Raw genomic sequence first — 27216 nt, forward strand, 5'->3', positions numbered from 1 at the left:
ACTCATGGCAAGTTAAAGATGATTTTTTGGGGGGGTTTCATGCAGTGGGGAGTCTGCCAGGTTTGTCAGTAAGAACCAGTAAGCTTTATTTTTCTCTGACAGCGCTTTCCTTTCCTACTGCCTGACTGTGTAATCACATGCTATTTTCAGCAAGGATTAACCTTCAGAATGTGCATTGTTGCTATATTTCTGCTGCCTGTTCACGTTCTTCAGCTGAGATTACTGTTACTGCTGAGAAGATGTCTACCAGCTGCTGACTAGCTTTTTAAAGATGCAAACATGCAAATGTGTCTCCAGGTTTGGCTGTTTCCAGGTGCTGGGAAATATTCGTAAGAGTCTAAACCTTATTGTTTTTCTGTGAAACTGACAGATGTTAGAAATGCATTTTTGGAATGGACACAGTAGCTGGATTTTCTGCATTTTGCTGCTGTGTGTACTGCCAGCTGCAAACAACTGCGTCTGCTTCTCCACAGAGACAAAAAAAACATGTTTGATCCAGTCTGATAGCAGAACTGGGTCACCATTTGAGAAGCCATCCTTGCACCACAACAGGGACCACAAAAACACAGACTCTGTGCCAGCTCAGTGCACGGCCCCCCAGTCTCCACATTGCAAATTGATTATATTTAGAGCTGATTATTTTGTGATCATTTAAAAGAAAATAGTTCTATCCGTATGTACTAACACAAGTGGAAAAAACTACAAAAATAATCTCTTTTACTAATTACTGTGAAAAATGAAAGCAGAATTTGACATAAAGAAAACAGACTTTTGATATAAAAGCTTTTCCGCATACAAAATGACATGTATTTGTGTCATTAAAGTATTTTTAAATGGCGTTTGCTTTATTTTTTTATTTTTCTGAGCACAATTGAAAATATTTGGCACAAAACTGAGGGAACAAAGAGCATGAAAATTGATTGTCAAGCAAGCAAAGCCCCACCATTTAATGATTGATACATGAAAATTTGTTTGCAATGTCCTGTTTAGTCAACAAAAAGTACATTTTCTATTCATGACATAGACCATTGGACCTGGGTTTTACCCCTGACCTCTCCGTCAGTTACCCGGAAAAGTAGAGGAAGCCTAAAAAGGAGGTAGTCAAGGAAGACAAGAGAGGGACTGGCATGAGCGAGGGGGATGCAGATGAAATGATTAGATGGAGGCAGATAGAATCTGCAAAAGATCCATAGCCTACAGAGCAACATTTTGCAACATTTCAGCCGTCACATTTTTTCTGCTGGAAAGGAAATTCCTTGTTTGCTTTATAAACCCTCCATCTCTTCATTGATCACTCCTTAAGGACAACTCCCCAATCTTAGTGCTTACAGCTTAATCTTAATCAAAACATGATGTTTAGACCTGGTCTTTTAGAGATTATAGTCGTACTGAAGCAAAAAAAAGTTACAAATAGCTCAAATCCAGTTACAATAGCTTTTAAAAGCTTTTCATTTTCAGATTAAAAAAAACTACTCATTTTTGTGTGGCTAAGAAGATAAATAAAACTAAATCCTTATCATGTTTGCTCCTAATGTTCGTACCTTATAATAATGAGAATGAATCCATGGCTTCCCTCTTGCAGAGCCTTTCAGAATAAAAGCATGTGGCAGCACAATCACTGACGCTCATGTGAAGAAACACACAGCTTGAGAGATTAACTGATTTTATTGATTCAGGTCAAGATTACCAGGCAGCTACCCATGCAGAGAACTAGCCAGGCAGTGTGCAGGTAGGTGAAATTATCATACTCATCCTGAGCCAGTCCTACTCTGAGTGTAATGTCCTGGAGTAGCAGATGTAGACTGATTCAGGAGGACAATGCAAAACCAACAGAAGCACAACTTTAAATCTGGCTGTGACTTGACAAATAATAAATAAATTGTGAGGCAAAAGCTGCAGTGCATAGTATCTTTAAAGAGTTGTGCTGACAAAAAATAAGTTAGTCAAGGAAATAAACGCATGAGTCAAATTAGACAAATGGAACGGTTAACAAATCAAATAATGCCCTCAGTCCGCTCCTGAGACATATTAGTCAGAGTATTATTTAGAGCAAACACATATGTACAGTAATTTAACAAGGTTATTTACAGTTAGTCATATATGTGTATACAGTTATTGCTGTTGTATCAACAGTTTTGTTGCTTCCGTGTGTTTGATCAAGATATACAGCAGAAGACCCATTGAGCTTTCCATCATCTTTACACCCAGCACTTAATGTATTTAGTAATTCATTTTAGAAATATTTCTGCTTTGTAAATTACTTTTATAGGATTAAAAGTTGAAAAAAAATCCTCTTTTTATAACTCAAAGAAATCCCACTGAATTGTCTTTGGGCATTTTTCTCCTGCTCTGGTTTTTCTTGCTGGTACCACATCATTGAAGTTGTTAAAAATACACACAATGTAACACTACACGTTTCAGATGAAGGGCAGTCGGAGTGTCATGCCAGGGGGCAGGTTTCAAATGTCACAGTGAAGTGGAAAATATAAATACTGTGTTTTTTTTCTTCTTTTCCCATCTTACACAATAAAAACTCCCAGAATGCACTTCAGACCTGTAAACAATACAAATCAAGCATCTGGAAATCCATTGTTTGCTTTCATCTGATTAGGTATATGCTTGAGTTTGACTTTATTTAGACCAGAACTGAGGAGATATTTGTTTTTATGCAGCGAAATACCTGATTTTTCTTCTAATCTAAACAGAAGTGACATGTATGCATATGTTTTACAGCATTAAACGTGCACAAGTTGATCAACAGAGAATGCATGAAAAAACATGTTTTAGACACAAATAAAGCATCTGGTTAGTTTAGAGGTGTTTGCAAAAGCAAGAATAATAATCATCTTGTCTTGAGATGAACACAGGCTGCTCACTTCTGACTTAAATGTTTAACATGCTCTGACGCTCTCACAAAATTGTCTCCTTTTTCCTAAAGGAGCTGGCCAGAGGAGATGGCAAGTGAGGTAACCGGCCTTCTTGTACACCTCTCAATACGATGCTACATTTCTCTTACATACAAAAGTGATGTTATGCTACAGGACTGTAGCTGTGAAGATGCTCCATCACGTCTTAAGCTCTCTTTAGACTGCTGCAGAGGAAAGCGAAGCCGCGTGCTCTCGTCCACTCAAGCTGCTAATTTACTGCCGTTTTTGGAGAGCTGGAGGTGGGCGGTCGTCAGTGAAGTGTTGGCTAAACACTGCTGAGCGATCCTCCATCAATGCAAACTCCTTTATCGGATAAAAGGTCAAGGAGAGGTTTGTCTCGGTCATATTTCTATCATGTAGTTCACAGGGACCAGGCCTCGCTTCTTCCCGCTGCTTAGCCGGAGGAAGCCGTCAATCTCCTCGTTTTTACCAACACAGATCTGAGACAGGAGGAAAAAAAAGACAGAAAAGGAAAGCAGAAAAAGATTTAAATGGCAATAACTAATGTGGCAGTTTTCAACTGAAAGGCATAACACCCTGTCCTCTAATCTCTGCAGTTTCTGCATAAATTAGCATTCGCTTAGAAAAAGCAGTATGCATAAAAAGATGATCACCTGGGCTTCTTTTACAGTCATCTGGCCTTTGTCTCGGTTGCCATGGAAAGCAGTAGTGACCTTATACACCCGCTCCCCGGGGCGTACCCGCTGCACAAAGTTAGCAGGGAAAAATCCCACCTTGTGTCCGCTTTTCCCCTGGTAAACACAGAGGGACAAAAACATGAGGTCAGCTAATCTGAAGGGCTGTTTTGTGTACAGAGCGAAAACAAAAATCCAACAATTTCTGCATTTCTAAACCTATAATAAGTAAAAATCCAAATGAAAAAATGTATGACTTTGTAAAAAAAAATAAAAGCACTGGGTGTCTAATTGATAAAATCTATCTGCTTAGTTAACAAATGCATACCAGACGGCTTTATTTTTATTGGTAATGTTACAAACCCAGTGATGTTGTTTGAAATGACTATACTTCATGCCAACCATTAGGGAGAAATGTTCACTTTTTCAAGATGAAACTAAAAGTTTCAGCATCTACAACCTTTATGAAACTAGAAGTGCTGTTTACTTAAGTAGATAAGGTGAAAACATAAATTTTAAGGTTGAAAAATAACAACAATTTCACATATATCTGCTATTTTGAAAGGTGTTGTATAGCTATTAACAGGCTATGTTTTAATTAAGCATGTGCTCTGAGTAGAGGAACAAAATGCCTTTAAAAATTGTGACGTTTTTAAAAAATGACAGTGTACTTCAGCTGCTCACCTTCCACCAGTCTTCATTTGAGTCATCTGTTACTTGAACTCTGTCTCCAGGTCTGCAAATCACAAATGGAGTTTTGAAAAATCCTCCACTAAGCTTCAGCACACTTTTATTTACAAGGCTGTGTGTGGTGTTGAAGTTTAAGAAAGCTTTGTAACTGAACTGAAAATATTACAAATAATAAATACTTAGTTCTGAAATTTATCACAGCTCTTATGCTAAAAAGAGTAGTTCTGATCAATATTGTAGGCATCTAGCTCAAGACTTCTAAAAATACTAAATATTTGCCTTAATATGATTAAAGTTGGACAAAATTTGTTTAAAATTGACATTGTGATCACACCATATAGGTTTGTTTTTGGGTATTTGACATGAATCTGAAGTTGTGATGCTAGAAAAACAAATAAAATCCCAAATATAGAAGCCTTTTTAACTCAGACCAACCAGCGAGTGTGATTGGTTAACATTTAAGTGCCATTTTTTATGCAGGAGGAGATTGTGATGATGCAGCAGACGAGCAGGAGATTTTTCACACGTCTCCAGAGACTCTGAGTGTGAAGAGGAGCTTCATGCCATACATCTTTCCCAGATTTACTGTACCCTCCACATTAGCTGCAGGCGGGCTGTCACACTCAGCAGTTTACTGCACCTACTAACATACAAAGACTTTTTTCTTTCTGTCAGCGCAGCTGTTTGTCCTTCCTGGCCTCCCAGCTCATTCTTCCCACCCCGTCTGAAGCTCCCCACCAAACCCCTACTACCATCCTGCTGAGGAAGCAGATGGTGTGCAAATGTCCTTTCTCACCAGGCTACCCTGATCCACACAGATGCACACCAACAGAGCACGACAAAACCAAACTAACTGTAGTTCCAAGTCGTTCTTCTCCTGAGGCAAAAACTTGTAGAGCGCCACATATGTGTGGAGGGAATGAACTGGCACTCGCTTGGGCGTCTGTAGAAAAACAACAACAATAAAAGATTAGTACTGATTTAGAATGGGTATGACTGGCTGTTTTGGTGCAGGAATGCTGACTACACACCTTCAGGCTGACCCGGTCTTCTGAATCGGCTTTCTCGCTTTCAGGAGGGGTGAGCACTGGGGAAAGTATTGAGTGGATAAGACAAAAATGACACACGCGCAAAAAGGTCATAAAAAAGTGAGAAAAGGATAAGACAAAAAAAATGAAGAAAGATTAAAAAAGGAGAGTTTACAAATGACCAGCAGAGACATGGAGCATGTGGAGGTCATTTACAGTAAAGTGCAAAGCAAAGCACAGAAAGACGATCCTTTCTCCTGGGACTGAAGGCAAAAAGCAAAAGTACCAAGCACACAAAGGCAGCGATGACCTTCATACTTCATAGCACGGCCCAAACACTTCAGTATTTAGAGAGCTGGTTAAATGTTTAAAGCTTTTATTAAAGAAGTTAACCTCTGGGAAGACTCATTTGTCTCCAGGTCACGGCATCGTAAGATTTCTATTCTTTAAAAAAAGTTGCACTGAAAAGTAAACCTAGTTGCTCCGTCTCTTATTATCACTAGAAAGTCTTTATGTTAATGTAAAAAGGGTGAAACAATAACATTTTATTGGTTCATTATCTTAGCAAAAAGACAAAAAAGAGAAAAAGACCCTGTAGAAAAACAGCTAAGAGAATATTAAAACACTTTTGCTGAGCTATAAAAACACACACTAAACATTTATTGGGAAACTAAAGCAGTGGTTATGACAAAACACACACATGCTTATTTAGTGTTAGGAAAAGAAATGATTCTCCAAAGCAAAAGACAAAATTTAAAGATCCACTTAGATGAAAATGGTGTTTTTGCCGAATTATTTATTTTTTCTTCATTGTGGCATTTTTCTCATGATGGAGGACATACATAAAGAAATTTAAGCTTAAAAATATATATATTTCTTAATATTGCATGATAAAAGCAACTGCTACTATTCAGAAATGTTTTTCTTTTAATAAAAAAAATCCGAAATTAAAATAAATAAAAATGCATTTGTATTTTTTCTTATTCAAAATTGTGTTATCCATAATAATATTACTCACTTCCTGGAATTTGCTCCTCCTCAGCTATAGGCTGGTTTTCTAGTTTTTCCTGAAGTCTTTCTGTCTATAAGAAAGAAAATATCACCTGATATTCCTTTTTGATGTTCACATCATTTACAGGAGTGGCTGAGCATTTTGTACCTCATGGCAGGGAGACTCGGAGACACTTCCAAAGCTGGAGCGACTCATTTGAGCCAGCGATGTGCCATAGCGCAGAGCCTCATACACTGGATCAACAATTACATGATCTGCCTCTACAAGACACACAAAGTGAAAATGAGCAACCATCAGCAATCGGTATTTTTGAAGCGAATTCATCCACACCGAGAGTCAGGCTGCAGGGATGAATCACTTTGTGGTTTCTGCACTCACCTTGGGCAGCAGGAGCCTCTCTGACCACACCCAGTGGATCAATGGACAGCAGAGGAGAGCTGAAGTTTCTCTTAAAAGCTCCCGCCTGATAGGTAAGAGGAGACGCAGCGAGGGGAAGAGAAGAATTTAGCAGGTGTACAGCTACATTATGTTCATTAGGAAATATTAAAGACCCTTTCAGCTTACTTGTTTTTTTTTTTGTGTTTTTCACATGTCCTTGTAGCATTTTTTGGATGATGGAGGGCATACAGTACAGACCAAAGGTTTGGACAAAAACATTTAAACAAATGAGGTGTGTCCAATCGTTTTGTATATAAAGAAAATGAAGTTTGAAAATGTATTTTTTTTTATTCAAATCATTGTGAATCAAGAGCAGACAAAAAAATGCTTTTGAAAAGAGCATTTAGTAATGACATAGGTGCTACCGTCGGTGAGCCACAAGCTCCCTCCTCCGCACCATTCTGATGCATCCACTTGCGGACAAATATCCACGCATGTCTTTGTTTTCATTGTCTGAGCAGCATCTGGCTGAAAACTGTACAGCTGGATAGCTCCAATATTGCTCGCCATTTTGTTTTAGGTTGGGGTTGTGAGGTGCTGTAAGCTAGCAGAAGAGAGTGTAAACAGAGGGATGATGGGAAATGAAAGAAGGTGTAAGGATTCTGTGGTTTTGTTTGGTTTTGTTGTTCTTGGTCATGTGTTTGGTTTTCTTTATGTCAGTCACACCAGTTTCAGTTTCATGATCCACAGCTTCAGTTCAGTTAATTGACCTCTGCCTATTTAAGTGTCTGAGTTTCTGTTCACTCTCGTCAGGTCAACGGCTCTTTTACTACTTTGCCACCTTTTTGTTTCTCCCCATGGTTTTGTCATGTTTCAGTTTGTTTATTAAATGTTTTATTTTATGTCACCAAGCCTGCTCTCCTGCATTTTGAGTCCTCCGCCACCAGCTCCTGACAAAAGGCTTATTACTCTGTGCCCAAAATTCAGAGGTGAATTTCTAACAAATCCTGCCACTCTGCAGAAACTGTCCTAAAAAACGTTTTGTCTAAAAATGGCATAAGCATGATCAAACGCTTTAAAAATAGATCAAAAGATGATTGAAGCGGGACTTTAAGTCAGTGAGGAAAGGCTGAAACTGTAGACAAAGATCAGTGCGCTTCATAAAAATTCTAAAACAAGGTATGTGATTCAAACAGAACATGACCTTTTTGAAACGAGCCAAACAAATGATGAATTGATCTGAGCTTGACATTGCTAGAAAAGATTTCTGTAAACATGTTACAGGCTGGTCAGAACTCAAATCCATGTGTCCTTATACTCATTTTTTTAATAACTGAACTATTTGTCATTTTTGCTTTCTATTAAGGAGGGAAAAAAGTTATAATGACAAACTGCTAAAGTCACTTTATAACCATTTGATGGCAAACATCAACAAGACAGTAATGACTCACCGTCTGATCACCTCAAAAACACAAACAAATTACACAACAGATCCATATCCAGCGTCTCTCTAAATGAGCTTTGTTACCGTTTTGACACATGAAGGTTAAATGATCTATTGCTAAATTACTGCATTGACTTGGTGGTAATGATCATTCAGTCCACGCAGGTTCTAACACTGATCTGTAGAAACTTCAGCATGCCATTTCTGTTTTCATCCATGTGATGGAGGCTCTACCAACAATCTGTCAAATTAAACAAACAAAGCAGATCCGATACCAAATAGCATGAGAAATATGCTTGGCTCCATAACATGACTTTGAGATAAAATTAGACTCAATTGTGACAAAGAGGCTTTGATGGAGGATATCTGTTCTGCAGATAGAAATTGGCTCCAGCTTAGGTGATAAACTGTTTTGTCTGTAATTCATGCCGGAAAGAACAAAAGAGTAAATTTTGACGAGCCTCTTATTTGAATGTCTAGTACTTTACAGTGTTTCTCTTCCTCTGTGTTTTTCTCCCTGTTAGTGACACAGCAAGTTAGTTCATTTTAATCTGGATTTTAAAGAATATGTGCTGTTTTGAAAATAAAAATTAACCATTTTTAGTTTTTGACATATACTCTATGTGTAATGTCTTTTATTATAAGCAGCTTTTCTGTGTTATACACAGTTATACACTAAACTCTAATCAAATATAATTTGTATTAGTTTATCTTAAACAGTGTCTTATAGTCTGACAAATTTTAGGACAAGAAATGTAAGATTTTATGGCAGCCGAAAATAATTTTTTTGAAAGCACACCATGTCCTTTGGTTGGTGTATTGATTTTTGTATGAATAGTGCTGATGAGGTTTTTTTTTAAACATCATTTAATCAGAAAATTTAGTATACCTGGAAAATTTCCAGCTCTTTTATATTTAATAATATTTAACCTGTAAAAACGGATGTTTTGCCTCAATGTGTAGGATCATGGGAAATTAATTTGGCATTATATTCTTTTTTTTCTTTCTATTGGTTCAACATTACTGATAAAATGATGTTTGTAAATGCATTGTATTCAGATTTTTTAGTTATATCTTCTAAAAAATATATATTTTTCCAAATGATAAAATACATTAAGGATGTCAAGTTAAGTTTAGTTCGTTTAGTTACTATACTCTAGAATTTACCTTTTGAATTCTATGACTTTGTGATCCTTATGGTGCGATTAATCAGCAATATGAGCAAACAGCTATCATGCAAAAGGGATTTAAAGCTGCTTAATTCAATTGAAGCTTGTAAAGTAATTGGTTAGATATCAGAGCAAACTGTCAAGAAGCAAGCCAGGTTTGAATGTACGGCTGTGCTTTTTTTGCAAGCTAAACAACTGTGGTCTTTTATTTTTTTAGTTGTTAAAAATTTGGTACACCTATGCTGCTTGAAACTACACCAAACTGCTAATAGTAAGTGGTGGCAAAGGCCACTGCCCCAAGGCATATTGAGGGAGTCAACCCTATGACATCCATGAGGGATTGTCCCCACCTCAAACACACAGAATATCACGCTGAATTGACAGGGGAGGAAGGAAATTCAGGACTCAGACAAGGAAGAAGACGAGGAAGAAGAGGACGAAGACATTGAGTGAGAAGATCACCATGTGCAGCAGGAAGGAGGAAAAAAGCTGTGAGACACCGCTGGCATATGTTGATGTGGAGTTTAGCTTCTTTGAGCTCTGGTTTTTCTTCTTGTTGATACATTCATAGAAACGGGATCATTTCATGTCACTGCAACCCTGACATTTCTTAGAGTAGGGAAGTTTCACTTTGCAAAAAGTTATTTTTGTCCATTCAAAGTCTTCCTTTTTAATTTCTTCTGGGTTGAAATTGGGTTTAATTGCTTTAATGCTAAGCATTTTTCCGCACTAAAGGGCCACTCTAAATTACTGAGAGGGACGATTCCAGCATTCAGATCATGGGTTATTCTGCTGACAGTGCATTTGTTATTTTTTTTTTACTGTAGGGAATACATTAACTCTCTGTACATTTGGGAAACAATTGCACTAAGTGTATAAAAGTAATTAATTATGGGTTTTTTTTTTCTGCGGTAAGCAAGGCTGTTGGGAGATGCCAGCAACTTCTTTTAATTTTTAATAACAGTGTGAAACCAACCAGACCTGATAAAGCATGTTGTCCTAATAACCTGTCTCCTCATGGGTCGAATTGTGCCCTCCCATAAAAGACTGAATTAACCAATGTGTCAAATTGAAAGCTAAAAGCAAAAGTTCTTGCTACAAAAAAGGATTTGATGCAAAACAGTTTGGCTGGTTGCGTTAGTAATGTTAGGTTGAAGGTTGATAATTGGAGAAAAATTGGGGAAAGAAGAGATTTTTTTTTTAATAAATACAAAACCTCTTAGCTATAAGTATTACAATATTTAAAATGCCCTTTAGATTTTTTCAAAATGCAAAAAAAAGTAAGCCATTGATGGTGTAAAAAAGCCCTGCTTAAGAAGTCTTACCTTGCCGTTACAGGCCTGCTGGGAGAGCTCAGAGGAGCACCAAAGGTGGGCTGCCAACTTACAGGCTTTACAGCGCAAACCTTGCTTGGAGTTTCCTGTTTTGAAACCAAACAATGCACTTCATCAGAAAGACTTAAAAAGTGTAGGTAGCATCAATTGGCCAGAAGTTGATGCTACTGTGGATGGCAACAGTTTAATATAATGGCAGTAAAATAGGATAGAAGCATTGCAAATGCTACAATTATACATTTCTGAGTTGCATTCAAATTTCAATTTGTGATTCTGACAAACCTTGGATCATATGTTTGCATCGCTGGCAGCTGGTAGGCTTACGGAAGACATGCTCCTGGAAACAGTGGGTCTTGCCTGGCTGTAATGGCTTGGTCTGAGACTTCAGCTGGATCTTGAAGTTTGCGGACAGAGAAGGACTGATGGAAGGGGAGTGTGATGACAATGAAGGGTTCGGACTGACATTGGGAGATAAGGAAGGCGAGCGCTCGTAGCCTAAAGGTGACTCCGATAGGGGAGGAGGAGACGGCGGTGGGGGTGCAGTGATGAAGGCTGAGGATGGCCTTGACTCGCCATTGCTACGCTGGAAAAAGTTGTCCACACTCTTGCTGCGCATGACAGATTTGAGGGACAGAGAGCGCTTCAGGCGCTGCAGCTGGAAAAGGAAATGAAAAGGTTTATGATGAAAATGATAACAATTGCACTACTTTTTTGCCAAAGTATGTACTTTTTATTTTATAATTAGACGATTTAACAGATAAAGTATAAAAAATTTCCCAATTCTGAAATTAGTGTAAACTGGTAATCAATTGTCTTGCTACTATTTGCTGTAAACTAAAGAAAAGAGTTAGTGTGTGCTTCAAAATGTTCCTAAATGCTCCCAGAACCTGACATTTTCTTTCAGAATGCCCTGAAAGACATGAGAGCACAGCACAAATAGAGACCATTACTTTCTTAACAATTGTCAGGATGATTTACCTTATATTCACAAAAATGTATTTTTTTCCTTTTTTTATAATACACACTTGAAATACATCTTTCTATTCTTCTTTTAAGTAGTTAAAAAAGAAAATACTCTGATCTCAAACTCTGAGTTTGTATATTTTTCTTGAATTAAACCTTTCTCAGGTTCTTGTAAATTGTCAGAAGTTTACATTATAAATCTTATTTGTACTTTCCCCCCATTTAAAAAATGTATGCCACAAAAATATAACAAAGAGCAGCTTAATAAAGATAGTTTTCTAGGAAAGGAGTAATGACAACCAAAATAGCTACATTAATTCCAGCGCACTTGTACAACAACAAGAAAAGTGCTTTTATAAATGAGGCAATAAAGTCACAGATCACTGATGGTGAGGAGCGGCTCATTAGCTGCATGTGTTTGTGACCTGAATGAGGCCAGCATTTTGAACCTCAAATTTCTGGAGCTTTAATTTTTTTACTAGACATGCGCGCATTCAGTTTCATATCTAGTTTTTCCTTTCTTTACAACTAAGAAATGCTAGATGAGATTATGATATCTGAATACCTTTTTTCAAATGTGATAAATCTGAATTTTGTTTCAAAGATCTCAAAATACAGTTTTCAGACTTGTTTTAACCATTACTTAACTTCAGAAAGTAATTGAAGATCTATGGGATGTTCTGGAGAAGATTACTCAGTGATCTTGTTTTGGCAAAAAAAACTAAAAAAATCTTAAAACAGTGATGTAAAAAAAAATAAAAGATCCATCTTCCTGTATTTTTGCATTTTTGATCCGCATTAAAAAGTTTTGTTTGCCCAACGGAGAATAATCAATAACATTGAGCATGCTCTTCTTCTTTAAGCTCCAAATTTGCAGATGCCAATTAGGTTGAGTGATGAAAAAAGAAGTCTCCGTTCACTCAATAATGGGTTCCTGTCGTAAATGTCTTCTCTGGGTAGCTGACTTCACGCTTTTTTTTTTAATAGGCTTTCCTTGGCTGACTGCTAGCCTGTTCAGTAATGAATGTCTCTCTCTGTTGAAGCTTTATCTTGTCTGACTGTGTTAATCGTCTCTGTAGTGAAGGACTGCTTTAACTCCAGAAAAAAAAGGAAGTTTTTCAATCAAAACTAGAAAACAAATTCACTCATTAAAGTATTAATACACTTTTAAAATGATTAAATATATTTAAAAAAGAGAAATGCAAAAATGCTAATGCCAGAAATTTTATAAGTGGCATTACACGGTTGAATAGTGATAAGAATTAGTCCCCAGTAAGTTGCAAACATAATTACCATATATGCAACTAAAGCAACAACATTATAGTCTTTTGTAACCAGTGGCCCAGTTTAAGAGATAATCAATAGACTGCTTAAAATATTCAACAGTAATTGTACTTCTTAATTATAAAAGCAAAACTCTTATTTCTGTTTCTGCATCATGTTGAGGTTTATTTATAAATCATTTACACAGATACAGACAACGCTGTCAGAACATCTCTGCCAATGGAAGACAACCCACTGAAACTGACAACAGTAATAATAAAAAGAATGCTTTATAGATCTGGATTTTGACACTTTAATGAACCAACTTGCACAAGAATTGCCGTACCTCTAATTAAATATTTTGTTGCACCTTTGAGGCAAACATTGCAACAAAAGGACTTCTGTTACCAACTATGGGGTTTCTGCACCTGTCACAGGTATCCTGTCCCACTGCTCCTCAGCAAACTCCTCCAATTGTCTCAACTTTTGAGTTTTGCAGAACGCCACGTTTCAGCTCCTCCTTGATTTTCTATTGGATGCTCTTATAAGGTAACTTCAGAATAGTCCAATGTTTTGTCCATAGCTAAATGAGGGTGGTTTTTTTTGTCTGTTTGTGTTTTTTGTCATATTCTAAGACCCTTGACTCAGTTTTCTGACATTAGTCACCATATTTAGCTCCAGAACGCCTTGATAGCCCTGGCACATAACCATTGTTCCTCCATGTTCCACAGTGGACAGTCTTCTATTCTTGCTATGCGTTATTTTACATCAGAAACCTCACCTGTCCAAAGGACATTCTCCCAGACGATTTGTGCAATGCAGTCTCACTAATATTGTTAATTTTTACTTTTCTCCTCCTAGGTCAGAATCTCCCATGAAGTCAGCAGCAGCAAATGGATAAATTTGACACGGAAGTTTAAATTTATGTCTAAGGAAGTCGTTCTGGCCCTTCACCACTCGTCTTTTTCATTTGTTGTCAGTTTTCCTCTCTGCATCCACATCCAGAGAGGTTGTCTCTTCTCAGAAATGGATGCAGCTGTGGTTAGAGGAACATTTACCGTGCTTGTTGATTATTTTTTTCCTATTGTCCTGAGAAAGCTCCATGTGCTCCATGCTGAGTGTGGCATACACCCTGATACCAAACAGCACAGTTATAATTATAGTGGTAGTTGAAATCAAAATGACAACGGAAGACTTGCAGCTGATTACACATAAACTGATGCACACAAATGCATGGGAAAAAAAACATTTTGAAAACAAAAAACACTAAATAATTCTATATTAAGTAAAAAAATCCACAGCACTTGAATAGCTTCAGGTCATTTCCACAGCTTTGTACATTAGCTTTGAGCAGTATAACAGTAATTGTACCCTAATGATAGTGACTACAGGGTAGTTTTTGTCCCTAAAGCGGTCCACACAGCAAGCAAACAGGCGTTCCAGGGATTCACTTTGACTGAATTTGAGAGGAAACACTTTGTTGAAGGTCTTATCGCCAGTTTACAGTTCAGGCACTAATGAGTCCAAAAATAATCATCATTGTGTGCGTGGATCACACTGCAAATGCACCGCCATCTTCATTATCTCCAAGGCTTCATGGCTGCGCTTGCTAGACATGCGCAATATTGTAGAAGACACCGTCAGAGCAGCTATGGGGTTATTGATTAGGAGTCTCTTGTTTTTTTTCTTGTGATGACCTCTCATGTTAAAAGAGCAGGAATGCGAATGTCTAATGAATGCAAATCTCCACGTTTCTTCATGTCGCTCAAGTCTTGGTCTTAAAAAGGTCGTTTCATGGATCGTGGAACTGGAAACCCTCAGACTGTCAGCCACCGGCGGGAATCAACATCTTTTGTTTTTAAAGCGCGATGTTTTCTATGGTATTTAAATACAATAAAATAAAGAAATTTAAGTGGGAGGTCTACCTAAAGTATTACAAATTTGAAGGGTTCAATACTATAACACAAACATCCAACCATCTCAGTCTTGTTGGGATTTGTTTGGCAAAGGCTTCTAAAAATAGGCTGCTGGGTGAAATGCTTGGGTGTATTAATAATTCAGAGGAGTTCTGTGGGTGTTCAGACAAAAAAGTTTTCTGGCTGTTCCTTAAATGATGCTCCAAGGCTCATGTTTTCTTCATTTTTTTCCCAACTTAAAAAGCAACATTGTAAGGAAACTCTGGAAACAGCTCTTTAAAGAAAAGGTATAGCAGTCATTTTATGCATTATTAATATGAAACTTTTCCAAGACGGCTGGAAATAAAGGTTTTGTGCCGTTACATTTGTAAACATGGACTTCTGCATGCATGAAGGGGTGCAGTTCTGCAGGAAGCTAAAAAAAATGTTAACATGAGAAAAAAAAGTGGCTGAGATCTGAATTATAACTAGAATTAGAAAATAAAGAAATACAATAAAGCCAAATATTATGAAGCAATTAAGCAATTTTAACATTTTGAAGACAATCAGCAAGATTAAAAGAAAAGAAAAACATACTAGGATAAATATTAAATTGAGCCTTTATAGCTACATAATTATGATCATATTATAATAATATACGATATGATTATACATGTATATTATAAATATTCTTATTCTCAAAGTCATTTTAATGCAATAAATTTCTTAAAGAGGAGAGGCAATAAAATTAAAGCTGTTCCATTGGGTTTGTCATGCTAAACAAAATTACTGGAGTTATTTTTTATCTCTGTGTTAAACAGAACTTTGATTTACAGAATCAAATCCACAAAGTTTTATATCAGTTTTCCGTTGCAGCAAAAGATAAGTGAAGATCGGATCCAACTACCACAGGATGTCTGTGTTTTGGATGCTCTACTATGAGCATTAATATGGGCATCAAAGCTTAAAAGGTGGAGCAGGCGGTTCATGAGGGTACAGATGGGCAATGTTTGGCTCAACTCTCTTTGCTGGATGTCTTTCTTTATCTTCTTCCAATTTCGGTTAAAAAAAAAACCAATCTTTTAAACTCATTCTGGTGTTGTTACGCTTTCCTAAATTCTAGCTTACATCTGAAATGTTCCCATTCCCTGAGCTGGAAGGCACCATGGAAACTAAGTCCCTGTGCAGTTATTTGTCAGAGGTTTATGCAGAAAAAACTGTGTTTGCTTTTTTCTACAGAGACTTTTTGCCAAAGTCTTGTGAGGAAAATTGTGAAAGATTTGAAAACTAGAAGTGTACAATTTAAACTTTAATTAATAGGAAAATTGAAGAGCTCAAATGAAACCAAACGCTATTGACTGAAAATCTCTATCAAGTCATCAACTTCTGTAAAAATGTTTTTCTGAGAATTTAATGTTGTCAAATCCGCTCAAGGTGAGTCGCTTGTTTGAGTTTTTCTTCTTCATTTGGAAATAGATGGCTTAAGTTATCTTTAGACTGGCAATGTAAAATCATTTGATTTTGAATAGGAACATTTTATTTACAGTTCTACCACAGCATTCATGTATTCGCCATGTTTCTGACGAAAAAAACAAAAGCTCTAAACCTCTTCAACACCTACTAATTTTAAGATTTCTCAACTTAATGTGTCTAGTGGTTTCACTTGAAACATTTTATCAGACCTTGTTAAGCACAGCTCAGTCTATGCATCATTCTTCTCACGTTGACCTAAGCCCGGAATTAAAGGTGACCCTGTTAGGCACAGCTCCATTTGGATGTTTTTACAGAAAAGTGAACTAAAATGACCTTTTGTACAAACAGAAAGCTGTTCTGGCTCAATGAGCATCAATGCTGCCAGTGCTTGGGGGCTTTGGGGTCTCAATAAAAAGAGAGACCATGTGGGGAAGCATTAAAATGTATATTGTGGATGCTTGCTTGGGGGAAGGAGGCTTTTATTTTTAGTTTTTTACACATCTTGTTTTTTGCAACAACAAAAAAAGAGTTGTTGCTGAATTATGTAGTAAAGTTATGAAATATACAACTTTTTATGTTTATTTCTAATGTCAGACTTAACGTGAAACTTAAACAAATGTGATCTAAATTTGGCCAATGAAAGCCTAAAATAAATTATTTGCCTTCTAGTTTGTTTCATCTTCAAGTTCTTCTAAGTGTTCTTCTAAGTTGTCTCCTCATTTATTGTAATTTACTACTTCTTGACTCTCTACACCTTAAAAAGATAACTGAGACATGCAATTACTATCTTAAATGAGTCACTTTTGGGTAGAGAGTTAAATAAATACTCCCATTTAAACCTTACAGTGATAAGCGGATCTTGCACTTATATTCGAGTCAATCTTCGGGGGAGTAAGCCACTGACAATGTCAGAGAGAAAAATCTATCCTTATTCCCCACTGACTCATTTCTAACCCTGACACAGAGCTTGAACTCTGCTGGATCAGCCACATATTTGAAGCTCAGTATCTCATCAGAGCTGCTGCTCAACAGCAATGACACTGTGAAGATATGAAAGAAACTGGACCCTCGCCATTTTTGATGAGCCAAACGGATGTGTGCATTTTTTCCAAGCTTTTTCAAAGATCCGCAAGATAATTCAATGTCTTTGGCAGGGATAAAAAAAACAACAAACAAACGTGTGGGTGCAAAGAGACTGAGAGACTCATATATCCTCCTTCAAACAACGAGACAGATAAAACAAACACGAGGCTGAATATGCTTTCTTAAAGAATGTCACCTACTCTGATTTATTACATCCAGACCTAAACTTGTGGCTGAATCTGCTCATTAATAAAAGAAATGTTAAATTTTGCAATTATCAACAATCTTTAAAATGCAAATGAACACAAACTGCATTCTTTGGCAAAAGCCATTATGCACAATAGTGTACAAATCCCAGTTTTAATAAGCTGCAGATAAAATGCTACTTCATTAAGAAACCACTGATTCCTGTTTTTTTTCTCTCTCTTTTGTTTGCTTTCATTTTGATCCTCCAACCCTTCATTTTTCAAACTGTGTCTCACAGATATGGAAGGAGGAGACCATTCAGGAAGAGAGAAACGCAAATGTAAAGAGCTGGCAGAGGGAGGGATGAAGGAAAGGTCATCAGACATAGCCAAGGAATGGAGGAACAGAAAATGAAGTTGGAAGAGAGCGTTCAAAAAGAGAAAATCTGATGAGTAAGAGTCTGAAAATGATGGATGGGAACTAAATCCGACTAAAAAAACACTGCCGCAAATTCACTCCTATAAAAAATGTCAGCTGAATATTGAGTGGCCCGTCTGAGGGCACGCAGCCACCTGGCATTATCACCATTTACACCCACTTCACTGACTTTTATTAAATTTAATGTAGCATACTCTCCTATTTAATCCAGCACTGAACAAATTCAGTTTGACATTTTAGAAAATACTTTTCTGCTAAACAAAACACAAGCTGGCCGGTAAAGTACAAAATAAATACATTTCTTTTCAAATCTAAACAAATCAGCAACCCACTTGTGAATGAACAATACTTGATTGGCATTTGCTCCGTGTGATTATAGAGGAATAATAATAGTTTTGGAGCTATCACCTTGACTGTAGGTGGTGGAGGTGGAATAACTATTCATTCTCTGTCACAGTGTCTATTTGAAGCACTCTAGAAAGCCGGTGGGCCCACTTAGCATCATACTCTGAGAGATGAGGGACAGCAGAGAGCGGGAGGGTTTGAGACGTTAGTAAGGGCTGCAGAAGAGATTATGAAAACCGTGAAGAGATGCATGGAGAGGCAGCCATAAAGGCAGATACAGAGGACTGGGGAGGATGGCTTTGAATTCATTAAAGGAAGGATTGAAAGTGAAGAAGAAGAAAAATCAAACCAAGCTCAAATGCGTTTAAAAAAAAAAAAAAAAATCACACTTTTTTTTTATTTATTTGTCAGTAAGCCAATGTTGTCAGCAGAAGCCTGGCAAACTACTGCTTACATGGCAGCTCTGAAGATCGCCTCCACCCGGCTCTATTTTGTGCGGACCATCACTTATGTGAATTATGGCAGAGCCCCGAGCAAGACATAGCTAACATCTGCTAGCTGATTGGCTCATAAATTCCCAAAGCAACTCACTGCCTGCAATCTATTGTGCTATCTGTTGACAAATAGAAATATCAGGACTGTTTGTCAGGCTTCTCCTGACTTCTGTTTATTTACTAAAGGCAGCCATAATTGAATTTGTTGCAGATGCTTTGGCTGTGGTTAAAGTTGCTGTTAAGGCCAAAATAGCTGGCCTAGAAACATAAATACTGGAGGCGATGAAGCTTTTAGTTCCAGAGAAATGGATGAGTTCACTGGATAGAAACTCATTGTCCCACTCAAATCATTTTTTTATCTATTTTAAAAAAGTTCCTGGTGTATTTTTTTTCTAACTATAATTATGCCGTTTTTTAGCCAAAAATCCTTATCGTCACTTCTGAGGACTGTTGCCGCTTAGTGAGCCTGCCCCTGCTTCCTGACATCCTTTTGTTAATGTGGTCTCCCACAACCTAACACAACTGCACAACAAAAATGTATGTTTAGATTCATTTTGACCCGGATGCCAGCTCGGATGAGGAAAATTAAGATGTAAATGAATCTATTTGTCTGCGAGTGGATCGGAATGGAGCAGAGCAGGGAGCTGGTGGCCCTCCCTGTGCATTTTCTACGTAGCAAATATACTCTTTTTCAACAGCCTTTTCCGTCTGCTCCTAATTCACTACATTTTAGATTAAAAAAATACTAAAAATACAATTTTGAGCTTTATTTTCTTTTTATATGTCCTACATAATGGTAAAAATGCCACAAGAACATCTTTTAAACACCATTTTCCTCAGAGTGGAAAAAAGGTCAAAGGAAAGGTCCTCACAAACTTTAGGAATACTGTTTCTATTTGCTTGAAAGTAAATGTTAAATAACAGCTTGTGTTTAGAAATCCCCCATGATTTTTTATACCTTTCTCCAAAAATTCTGTCTTGAAGAAATACAAATTGGTTGGCTGAACTAATGTCATCTTTCGGTTTTAGTTTAAACCACTCTGCTTCAGAGAAACAAGGGTTAATTGAAATATCCGTTTCACAGAAAACTTTGGTCTAAATGAGTTAAGAATATGAATCTGAACCAAAAAAGAATATGTTCTTTCTTTTTCTACCATTTGAAGAAAAAAGATGTATAGCTTTGGGCTAACTATGCCTCTGTAAAAGCTAAACTGCAGCCAAGTCGTTTCCTCAGTGAATGAACAACAAGAACAGACCTGTTAGAGCAAAAAAGTTCAAGTAAAGCCATTATTATAAAAACTAGGCTAAAAATGAATAAAGGATGACTATTAATCATGTTTTTTTAGGAAAACTTTGGTTAATTAGAATGACTTGTAAAACAAAAATTAGTGTATCCATTCAAAAATGTTGATTTACCTGCAAATATTACTGGGAAAAATGAGAGATTCAAACATTAACCGGAGAATACATTTATTCTGCAACTTTTTTAACGTGTTTATAAAGGAATTAAATAAATTAGGGATAAACTTCTGACCTCTCTAGTACACTTCAAGATTGTCCCAGTGAGGCTGCAGGTCAGAGAACTACTCTTCTGCAAGTTTCCCCCTTCTTTAACATAGATAAACATCTGCTCTTCCTCACTGATAATCTGATCAATTCAAATCTTTCCATATTATTCTAATCTCTCGCCACATATGAAGGAAAATATGCTCTTTAACTCTGAGGTCAACTCAGGTACCAAAATCCAATCGGCTTAGACTTGTTATGCAAGACCTGCAGCTACAGAATTAGCTTCCTAAGACTGTCAACGTGCATGCTCAGACATTCTATTTTAAACAATAACTACGAGTGACCATATACATACCATAACAACATACGTTTTCAGACGACCTCGGTTATTTGTGTAAAAAATTCAATACCTTTGATTCTTGTTGGCTGGTGGTCTGCTGGTTTTGGTTAAAGTCGCGGTGCTGAGGCTCATTCTCTTTTTCGCTGATTTCCGTCATGCCGAACTAAAAAAATAATAATAACAATCCCTCAATAACAACACTTCAGTCCAAAAAGGTTGAAAAAATTACAGTAAAGGAATGTAAACGCAGCTGCGATGTGGCGTTCAAAGAAAAATGACTGTAAACTCATTCTCTTATGAGCAGCGTTCATTTGATAATTTGCGTTTTCAGAAATTCCATAACAAACCAAAATAAAAGCTAATTTCTTTCAAGGTTTAACCGCATGGGAATAAAAGCAAAGAGGTTTTTTTTTGTCTGAATGAAATATCCGGTAGAGTCCTGACGTTTTCCCTGCACCGTCTCGCGCTTCTGCCCTCGCGCGCACACACGCGCTTTTACAACTTTTATTTCCCCGTGACGAACACTAAGGAGCGCTCTGATTGGTCAATCTCCAGCCAAAGACACCCAAACGAGCAGTGGGCTTTACCTACATAGATAGACGTACGCTCTTTGACGTTTGGAGATGATGAAAGTATAAAGTGTAATCCATCTTTTTATGTATATTTTAACAAAAAATGCAGTATTTATATTTTGAATGGAATTACTTTGTAATTTTGTATCATAACTGTAATTTGTTTCAGTTAAAAATCATGATTCTGTGAATTTTGATTAAAAAGATTATATGTGTGCATTAAAAATGCAACAATGTATAATTAGATCACACTCATTCTCTTCCCCTTTGTGTTTGTGTTGAAATTAATGTGGGAGAAAATAATGTATGGTTCAAACACTACAAGGATCCTCTGGTGAACTGACTACCCACAGAGAGCCCAGCAGCCAAGGATGGGTGGCTGATTCAGCACCAAGGACAGCTCCTCCCGCCTGCCTGCCTCTGAGTCTCACTAATTATCAAGCTTAAATGTAAAACTGCCTGGTTTCACACTAGCTGGGATGTACTTCTTTTTAGAACTAAATACCCATTATCAAGCAAACTTGGTTGAGTTTTCTGAAATAAGGGCTTGCAGTCATCGTGTTATGTACTCCATGATACTGAGTTAAATATAGAAACAGTTCAGAACAAAGCAGAGGTACCAGTGTGACAGGAATGATGTCTGCCTCTTGTACATACGGAAAAAAGGGATGATGTGCAAATTCATCTGCTATAAACAAATTCTACCTTAGTCTTCTCTTGGTTAGATTGTTTGCTCTACAGAGTACATGTAATCCTGCAGACAGTTAAACATCAGTCTTTCCAGGGCTCCAAAATGATCAAAGTCTTTTGTTACATAACTCTAATCAAATTATGAATTTCCCACTGGTTGCAAATGTCATCAGTGAGCCACAAATCTCACAATTTTTTAATGTTTAGCTGGGTTTCTATGGCAGCTGGATGCCCACATGATTATGTATAATGCATGCAAACTTCACAGCCCTGCCTCTCAGAAAAATGACAAGGAAAAACTAGAACAAAAAGACACTTTGAAGGCTGTAAAAAATCACATTTTTTTTTTGTAAGTCGCATTATGTATCCACATCTGTGGATCGAGCAGTACTGTGAGATACACTTATAATTATGCTCAATGTTGAGTCACGAAATACAGACACTCTCACTAAATGGCAGAGCTCTTCCCAGTATCCATTTTGCAGCATCATCTTTTATTAAGTGCTCAGGAAGGAGACTTTTTTGCTCTACTTACTGGCCTCCATCAACTGGCTCCTCTTCAATCACTAAATAACACACACAACATCTGATTCAGTTCCCTTTAAGAATAGAGTCATGTTTTTTTGCATGTGTGGATTTCTTTTTATACATTATTTTACAACAGCAATCTTGCAACTGGAAACACATAACATTGTATTATCACTTTAATGACCCATTTCAATGAAGATTGTGTTTTTTTGGTGTTTTTAAACATGTTCTTGTAGTATTTTTCACACGATGTAGGGTATATATTAAGAAAAGTAAGCTTTGATTGCATTTTTTTTATATTTCTTCATTTAAATTGTGGTGAATCAGGAACAGATGACAAAATGCAGTTGAAAAAAGTAACAGGGATGTAAGTGCAACAATCTGCAAGTTATTATGGGGTTGTGAGGGGCTGCATTTCAGAGGCAAATGTTTAATGAACATCTGCTGCTCTGCAGAAACTATGTCCTAGAAAATGACAAGGAAAAACCACTGGGAACTATTTAAAAATAGTTCAGAAGATGAGTGGAGTAGGACTTTAAAATATGAATTTGTACTTTTAAGACTTCAACCATACTTTAAAGTAGAACTGCAATGAGGAACAAAGGGAAATTAGGATCCACACTCTTAGTGATGTGTTTTTATCTACCTTAGTTTTAACTTTCCTTGATTTTTATATGTCTTCAGTTTTAGTTTAGCTTTCCTAATATTAGATAACTTTAGTAACTACTTCTATTGGGACTCATACAATCTCCCTTGAAGGTTAGCCCAAGAGTTTTGTTTTTAAGCTAAAGTGTACCTCATGTGGCTACTTGGACACAATTCAGTAAAAAAATTAATTCCTTCATCAGATTTTATCACCCATTGTTCTATATTGTTTTAAAAAAATAATTTATTCTAAAAGCAGAGGTAAAATATTCTTCTATCAAACTTCTTGTTTTCTCAAATACCCAGACTCTCCCAAAAGATGTTAGAAAAGGAGATTTTCCATTAATAGCATCCCAAACGAAAAATCTGATTTCATATTCATCACATGACATTTTCAAACTCCGTGCAGCAAAATGGCCTTGCTGACATAAACGTTCATCTAAACCAAACTTCAAAAGTACGTGATGGAATGTGCATTATCTGCATATTAGACTGAGGCAAATTATTTTTATTTGCCTGGCATCCACAGAATTTCATTGAGCAAAAGACAACCGAATCCATTTGGAAAGGTTGTTATAAATCCATTAATTCATGGGCTGACCTTGTTAAGAAGAATGATCTTTAACACTTAATGAATAACTTAAATAAAAAAAATCAAATAAACTGGACATAAGATTAAGAGTGTTTTTTAATTTCTGTGTCTCAGAACCAAAACTGAACAGGTATCCTATATTCCATATAGGGCAATCGCATGAATCAATTGGATTTCCTTTATTTTAACACCAAAGGGGGACATAAGGGTCAGTATTGTCCCAAAGAAAATATGGTACCAGAAATAATAATCAAGCTGACCCTTTGGAAGGATGATTGCCAGCGTCAGAGTGCAACTTCTGAGCAAATATTAGGAAAGCAACCTCAAAACACAAAACCTTTTGAGACAGCAGGTATGCAGCACAAATTAACTACCTCAAATGGAGTCGGGTCAGCCAACGGGAGTGAGGGTGGATGAGTAAACCAAGCGAATATAAAAGTTCATGTTTCATTTGTTCTGGCAAAGGGCATCTGACTCCCTCCTGTTCAAACATATGTCCCAGTGAAGGCAGTTGAGAACTGGCAGTTACAGTGCCTTTTTGTTTCTTTGGGAATCTGTAGGGGTGGCTTTAGACAAAATTTCTTTTTTTATTCCTAAGTGGAGCAACAAAGAAAAAAAATATTTTTGTTAAAAAGTCGGTGAATGTATTTACATCACACTAACTAAAGTTTCCGATTCTTTGTTTTTCTTTTTTGAAGATCTGCAAACACGATTTGTGATATATTATGGACAAAAATCAGTTTGTTTGGTGGACAGATTTAAGAGAGAAACTTCTCTTTATGCAATGGGCCAGGTCATGGAGTACAGGCGGGTTATCACATGTTCTCCTGTGACATAAAGCACAGACAGTAAATTTTCTCACCTGCCAAAGGAGCGGTTTAAAAAACACAGGGCAATTTCGGGGAAGAAAATAGATTTTTTCATCGAAAAAACACATTGGTCAGTGCTGCTCTACAAGCTGTCATCACGCTTGTAAAGGTATGAAAGAATCTGAGTAGCTCCTGGCTGACAAAAGAGAAAACAATCTGTTTGCTTCTGCTGTCTCATGAGGATGGACAAAAGAAAAACCTTCATCTTTCCTTGAAGTTAATTTACAAACCCACCATGTGAAGAGGAGTGTTATTTTAGAGACTCTCTTCTATTTAAATGAGAAGGCTAAATTTAAAGACTTTGATGTGATGAATCTTCACTGACTGAATCTGGGTCAAACACTAACACAGCTAGTCCTGATTGGGACCAACTTTCGCTCATTATGTAACCAGCAGTCTCAGTGTAAAATGACAATGTAAAAGTGTTTATTTTTAGCCAGTTCCAAAAGTTTGCCGTAAAATGTGAGAAGAAAAACAAAGAAAAGTCAATAAAAACATTTGAAAAATTAAAAAGACAATCGCTGGAAATAGTCTGCTCAATTAATTAAGCAAAACAATTATTAGATTTGATACTTTAGTTGTTTTTTGTCTCTAAAGTGTTGTTTCTGAAGCGAGAACATGACATTTATATTTTATTAGACTCAGATAGTCATACAATAATTATAGACCAGCATAATTTTTACAACAATGCAATTCACTATTAGACAGTGACACAAATTAAAGAGTTTGCTTTGTGTCTGTGTTTTAATGTCACAGCAAATAGAACAAGTGACAAGTGAAGCGAAACTGGAAAAGATTTTAAACAAATTATGAGAAAATTTGATTATTAGAGCTCACAAATAGCAGTAAATTAAATTGCCTGTCCTGAGTCTGGTTTTGAGAAAATGGTTATCATATAACTAGAAGAAATAAATGCATATTCTGGGCAGCCTCTCACTGTGACATGAACTGTTGGCAGAAAAGTGATTATCTAACAGAAAAATTACAAAGATGAAGACAGAATATGTTAGAATTAACCCTCGACTTTAGGCTGTTTTAGGTGAAGAAAAAATAATATCTTTGCATGTACAGGGGCATCTTATGTGTTGGAGCCATTTGGCTGAACCTAGGTTATTTATTAGATTTTATGCAAGTATACGCATGTCATTCTTTGGCCATGCAGCTGTTCTGACTTCCTATTGGATTGGTTAGGTGCATTTTGGGAGCTGCTGTGTCTTTTTTTGGCATTTGCTTTTTGGATTTTGAACTTGGAAGCACGGCAGCACATTAATCTTAGGCTGTGCTTAGACTGTGTTTAGAACATGTTATTGTTATAGTTAGGACGTATTCATGCCCTTGAAGAGTATTTTTATGGTTTGCACTTTATATTTTTACTGTTCAAGAAGGTGCAAGAAAATCAATTACATAAAAGGAAGAAGAACAACCCTTTTTTTATGAAGCACGCGTAAAGACGGTTCCTGCTCCCCAAGATATCCAAATGTAATTGCAACGGCAGTTACAATATGAAAATTATCTAAAAACAAAAGTTAATAAATTAATTAGTTGATTAATTAAACAAAAAATAAGTTAATCAATCTAATTAAAAAATGATTAATTTGGAATTTGGGGGATGGGCTGCATGGTGGAGCACTGGTTAGCATTCTTGCCTGACAGCAAAAAGGCCCCTGGTTCAAGTCCTGGCTGGGGGACCTGAAACAAATCATCAATGGGGGACCTTTCTGTGTGGCGTTTGCATGTTATCCCTGGGCATGTGTGGGTTTTCTCTGGGGACTCCAACTTCCTCCCACCGTCTAAAAACATGTTTCCTAGATTAATTGGTTACTCTAAATTGTCCCTAGGTTTGAGTGTGAGTGTGTGAGATTCTGGTTCTGATGCAGACTGGCGACCTGTCCTGGGTGAATGAATGAATGATTAATTTTGTTTGAAAATCTATCTAAGTTATGCAAATGTTGATGCTCTATGAATCTCGAACAAATTCTGAATATTTGTCAGCGTATGTGAAATGTGCATCTGCAGTATGTTTATATAAAATATGAAGCACTTTCAAATGTTTTTCCCAAATTAATTATGCTAAACGGCTGGCCCAGGACCAGAGACATGAATTTTGTTTTATCCCTATAGTGAATTGACAGTAAAGAATACTGAATCCCTTCAAACATCTTGCCAAAAAGCTTCCCATATTATGTTTATTTTTCTTTGCTTAATATTCCTTTATATTTTATTTTAATATTTGTATTCAAATGTCAAAGTTTGCCAAAAATAATTAACTACAAATTAATTGTAAAAACTATGTTACAGTTGTTTCCAAGAACCTTTTCACAGCACAGGATTTAATAGTGAGAGGCTCATGAATAAAGGTTTGACTCTGAAAAGGGATAAATATATTCAAAATTTTGTTACAAAACTGGAATTCTTTACACTGTTTCTTTCTTCAACCCTTTATGCCTATTGTTTTTAAATATCTTTGGATGAAAAAGCAGACTTAAAAAAACAAAATTTAAACACAATTCACTTTTAAAAATGTTCAAATGTTTTATCTTAAGATCAGATGAAGTAAACATTTTTATCTACCTTTGTAAATGGTTGGTGTGTTTAACATTACTGCGTGAAACAACAAGTAGATTTGAGTAGTTCCTTAGTTCCGTGTCCTGATATTATTACCACTAAACTACAAATCCTTGAGGACTGACCTCAAAATAATTCTAATTTTGCAC

The 27216-nt window shown here is 36.6% G+C and overlaps 1 protein-coding gene across 1 annotated transcript; it reads right to left on the bottom strand.

The window, feature by feature from the left end:
• Positions 1–1646: 1646 nt before the first annotated feature.
• Positions 1647–21089, bottom strand: LOC101171286 (SH3 and cysteine-rich domain-containing protein 2). Its single transcript, XM_004080380.4, has 11 exons — positions 20677–21089; positions 10900–11272; positions 10609–10703; positions 6671–6755; positions 6440–6552; positions 6299–6362; positions 5284–5339; positions 5107–5195; positions 4247–4298; positions 3542–3679; positions 1647–3367 (listed from the first exon to the last, which is right to left on the bottom strand). The coding sequence occupies exons 1-11, from the start codon at positions 20761–20763 to the stop codon at positions 3269–3271; spliced, it is 1251 nt and encodes a 416-aa protein (XP_004080428.1). The 5' UTR covers positions 20764–21089; the 3' UTR covers positions 1647–3268.
• Positions 21090–27216: the final 6127 nt, after the last annotated feature.

This window comes from Oryzias latipes, chromosome 19, assembly GCF_002234675.1.
Source record: "Oryzias latipes chromosome 19, ASM223467v1".
Lineage (NCBI taxonomy): Eukaryota > Metazoa > Chordata > Actinopteri > Beloniformes > Adrianichthyidae > Oryzias > Oryzias latipes.

Bases quoted from the DNA above. Each gene is read 5' to 3' on its own strand.
- LOC101171286 (XM_004080380.4), bottom strand. From the start codon at position 20,763: ATGACGGAAATCAGCGAAAAAGAGAATGAGCCTCAGCACCGCGACTTT. The intron at 6,363-6,439 runs GTACAAAATGCT...TCTTTCTTATAG, and splicing joins CCGAGTCTCCCTGCCATGAG to ACAGAAAGACTTCAGGAAAA. The intron at 4,299-5,106 runs GTTAGTTTGGTT...TGTGATTTGCAG, and splicing joins AAGAACGACTTGGAACTACA to ACCTGGAGACAGAGTTCAAG.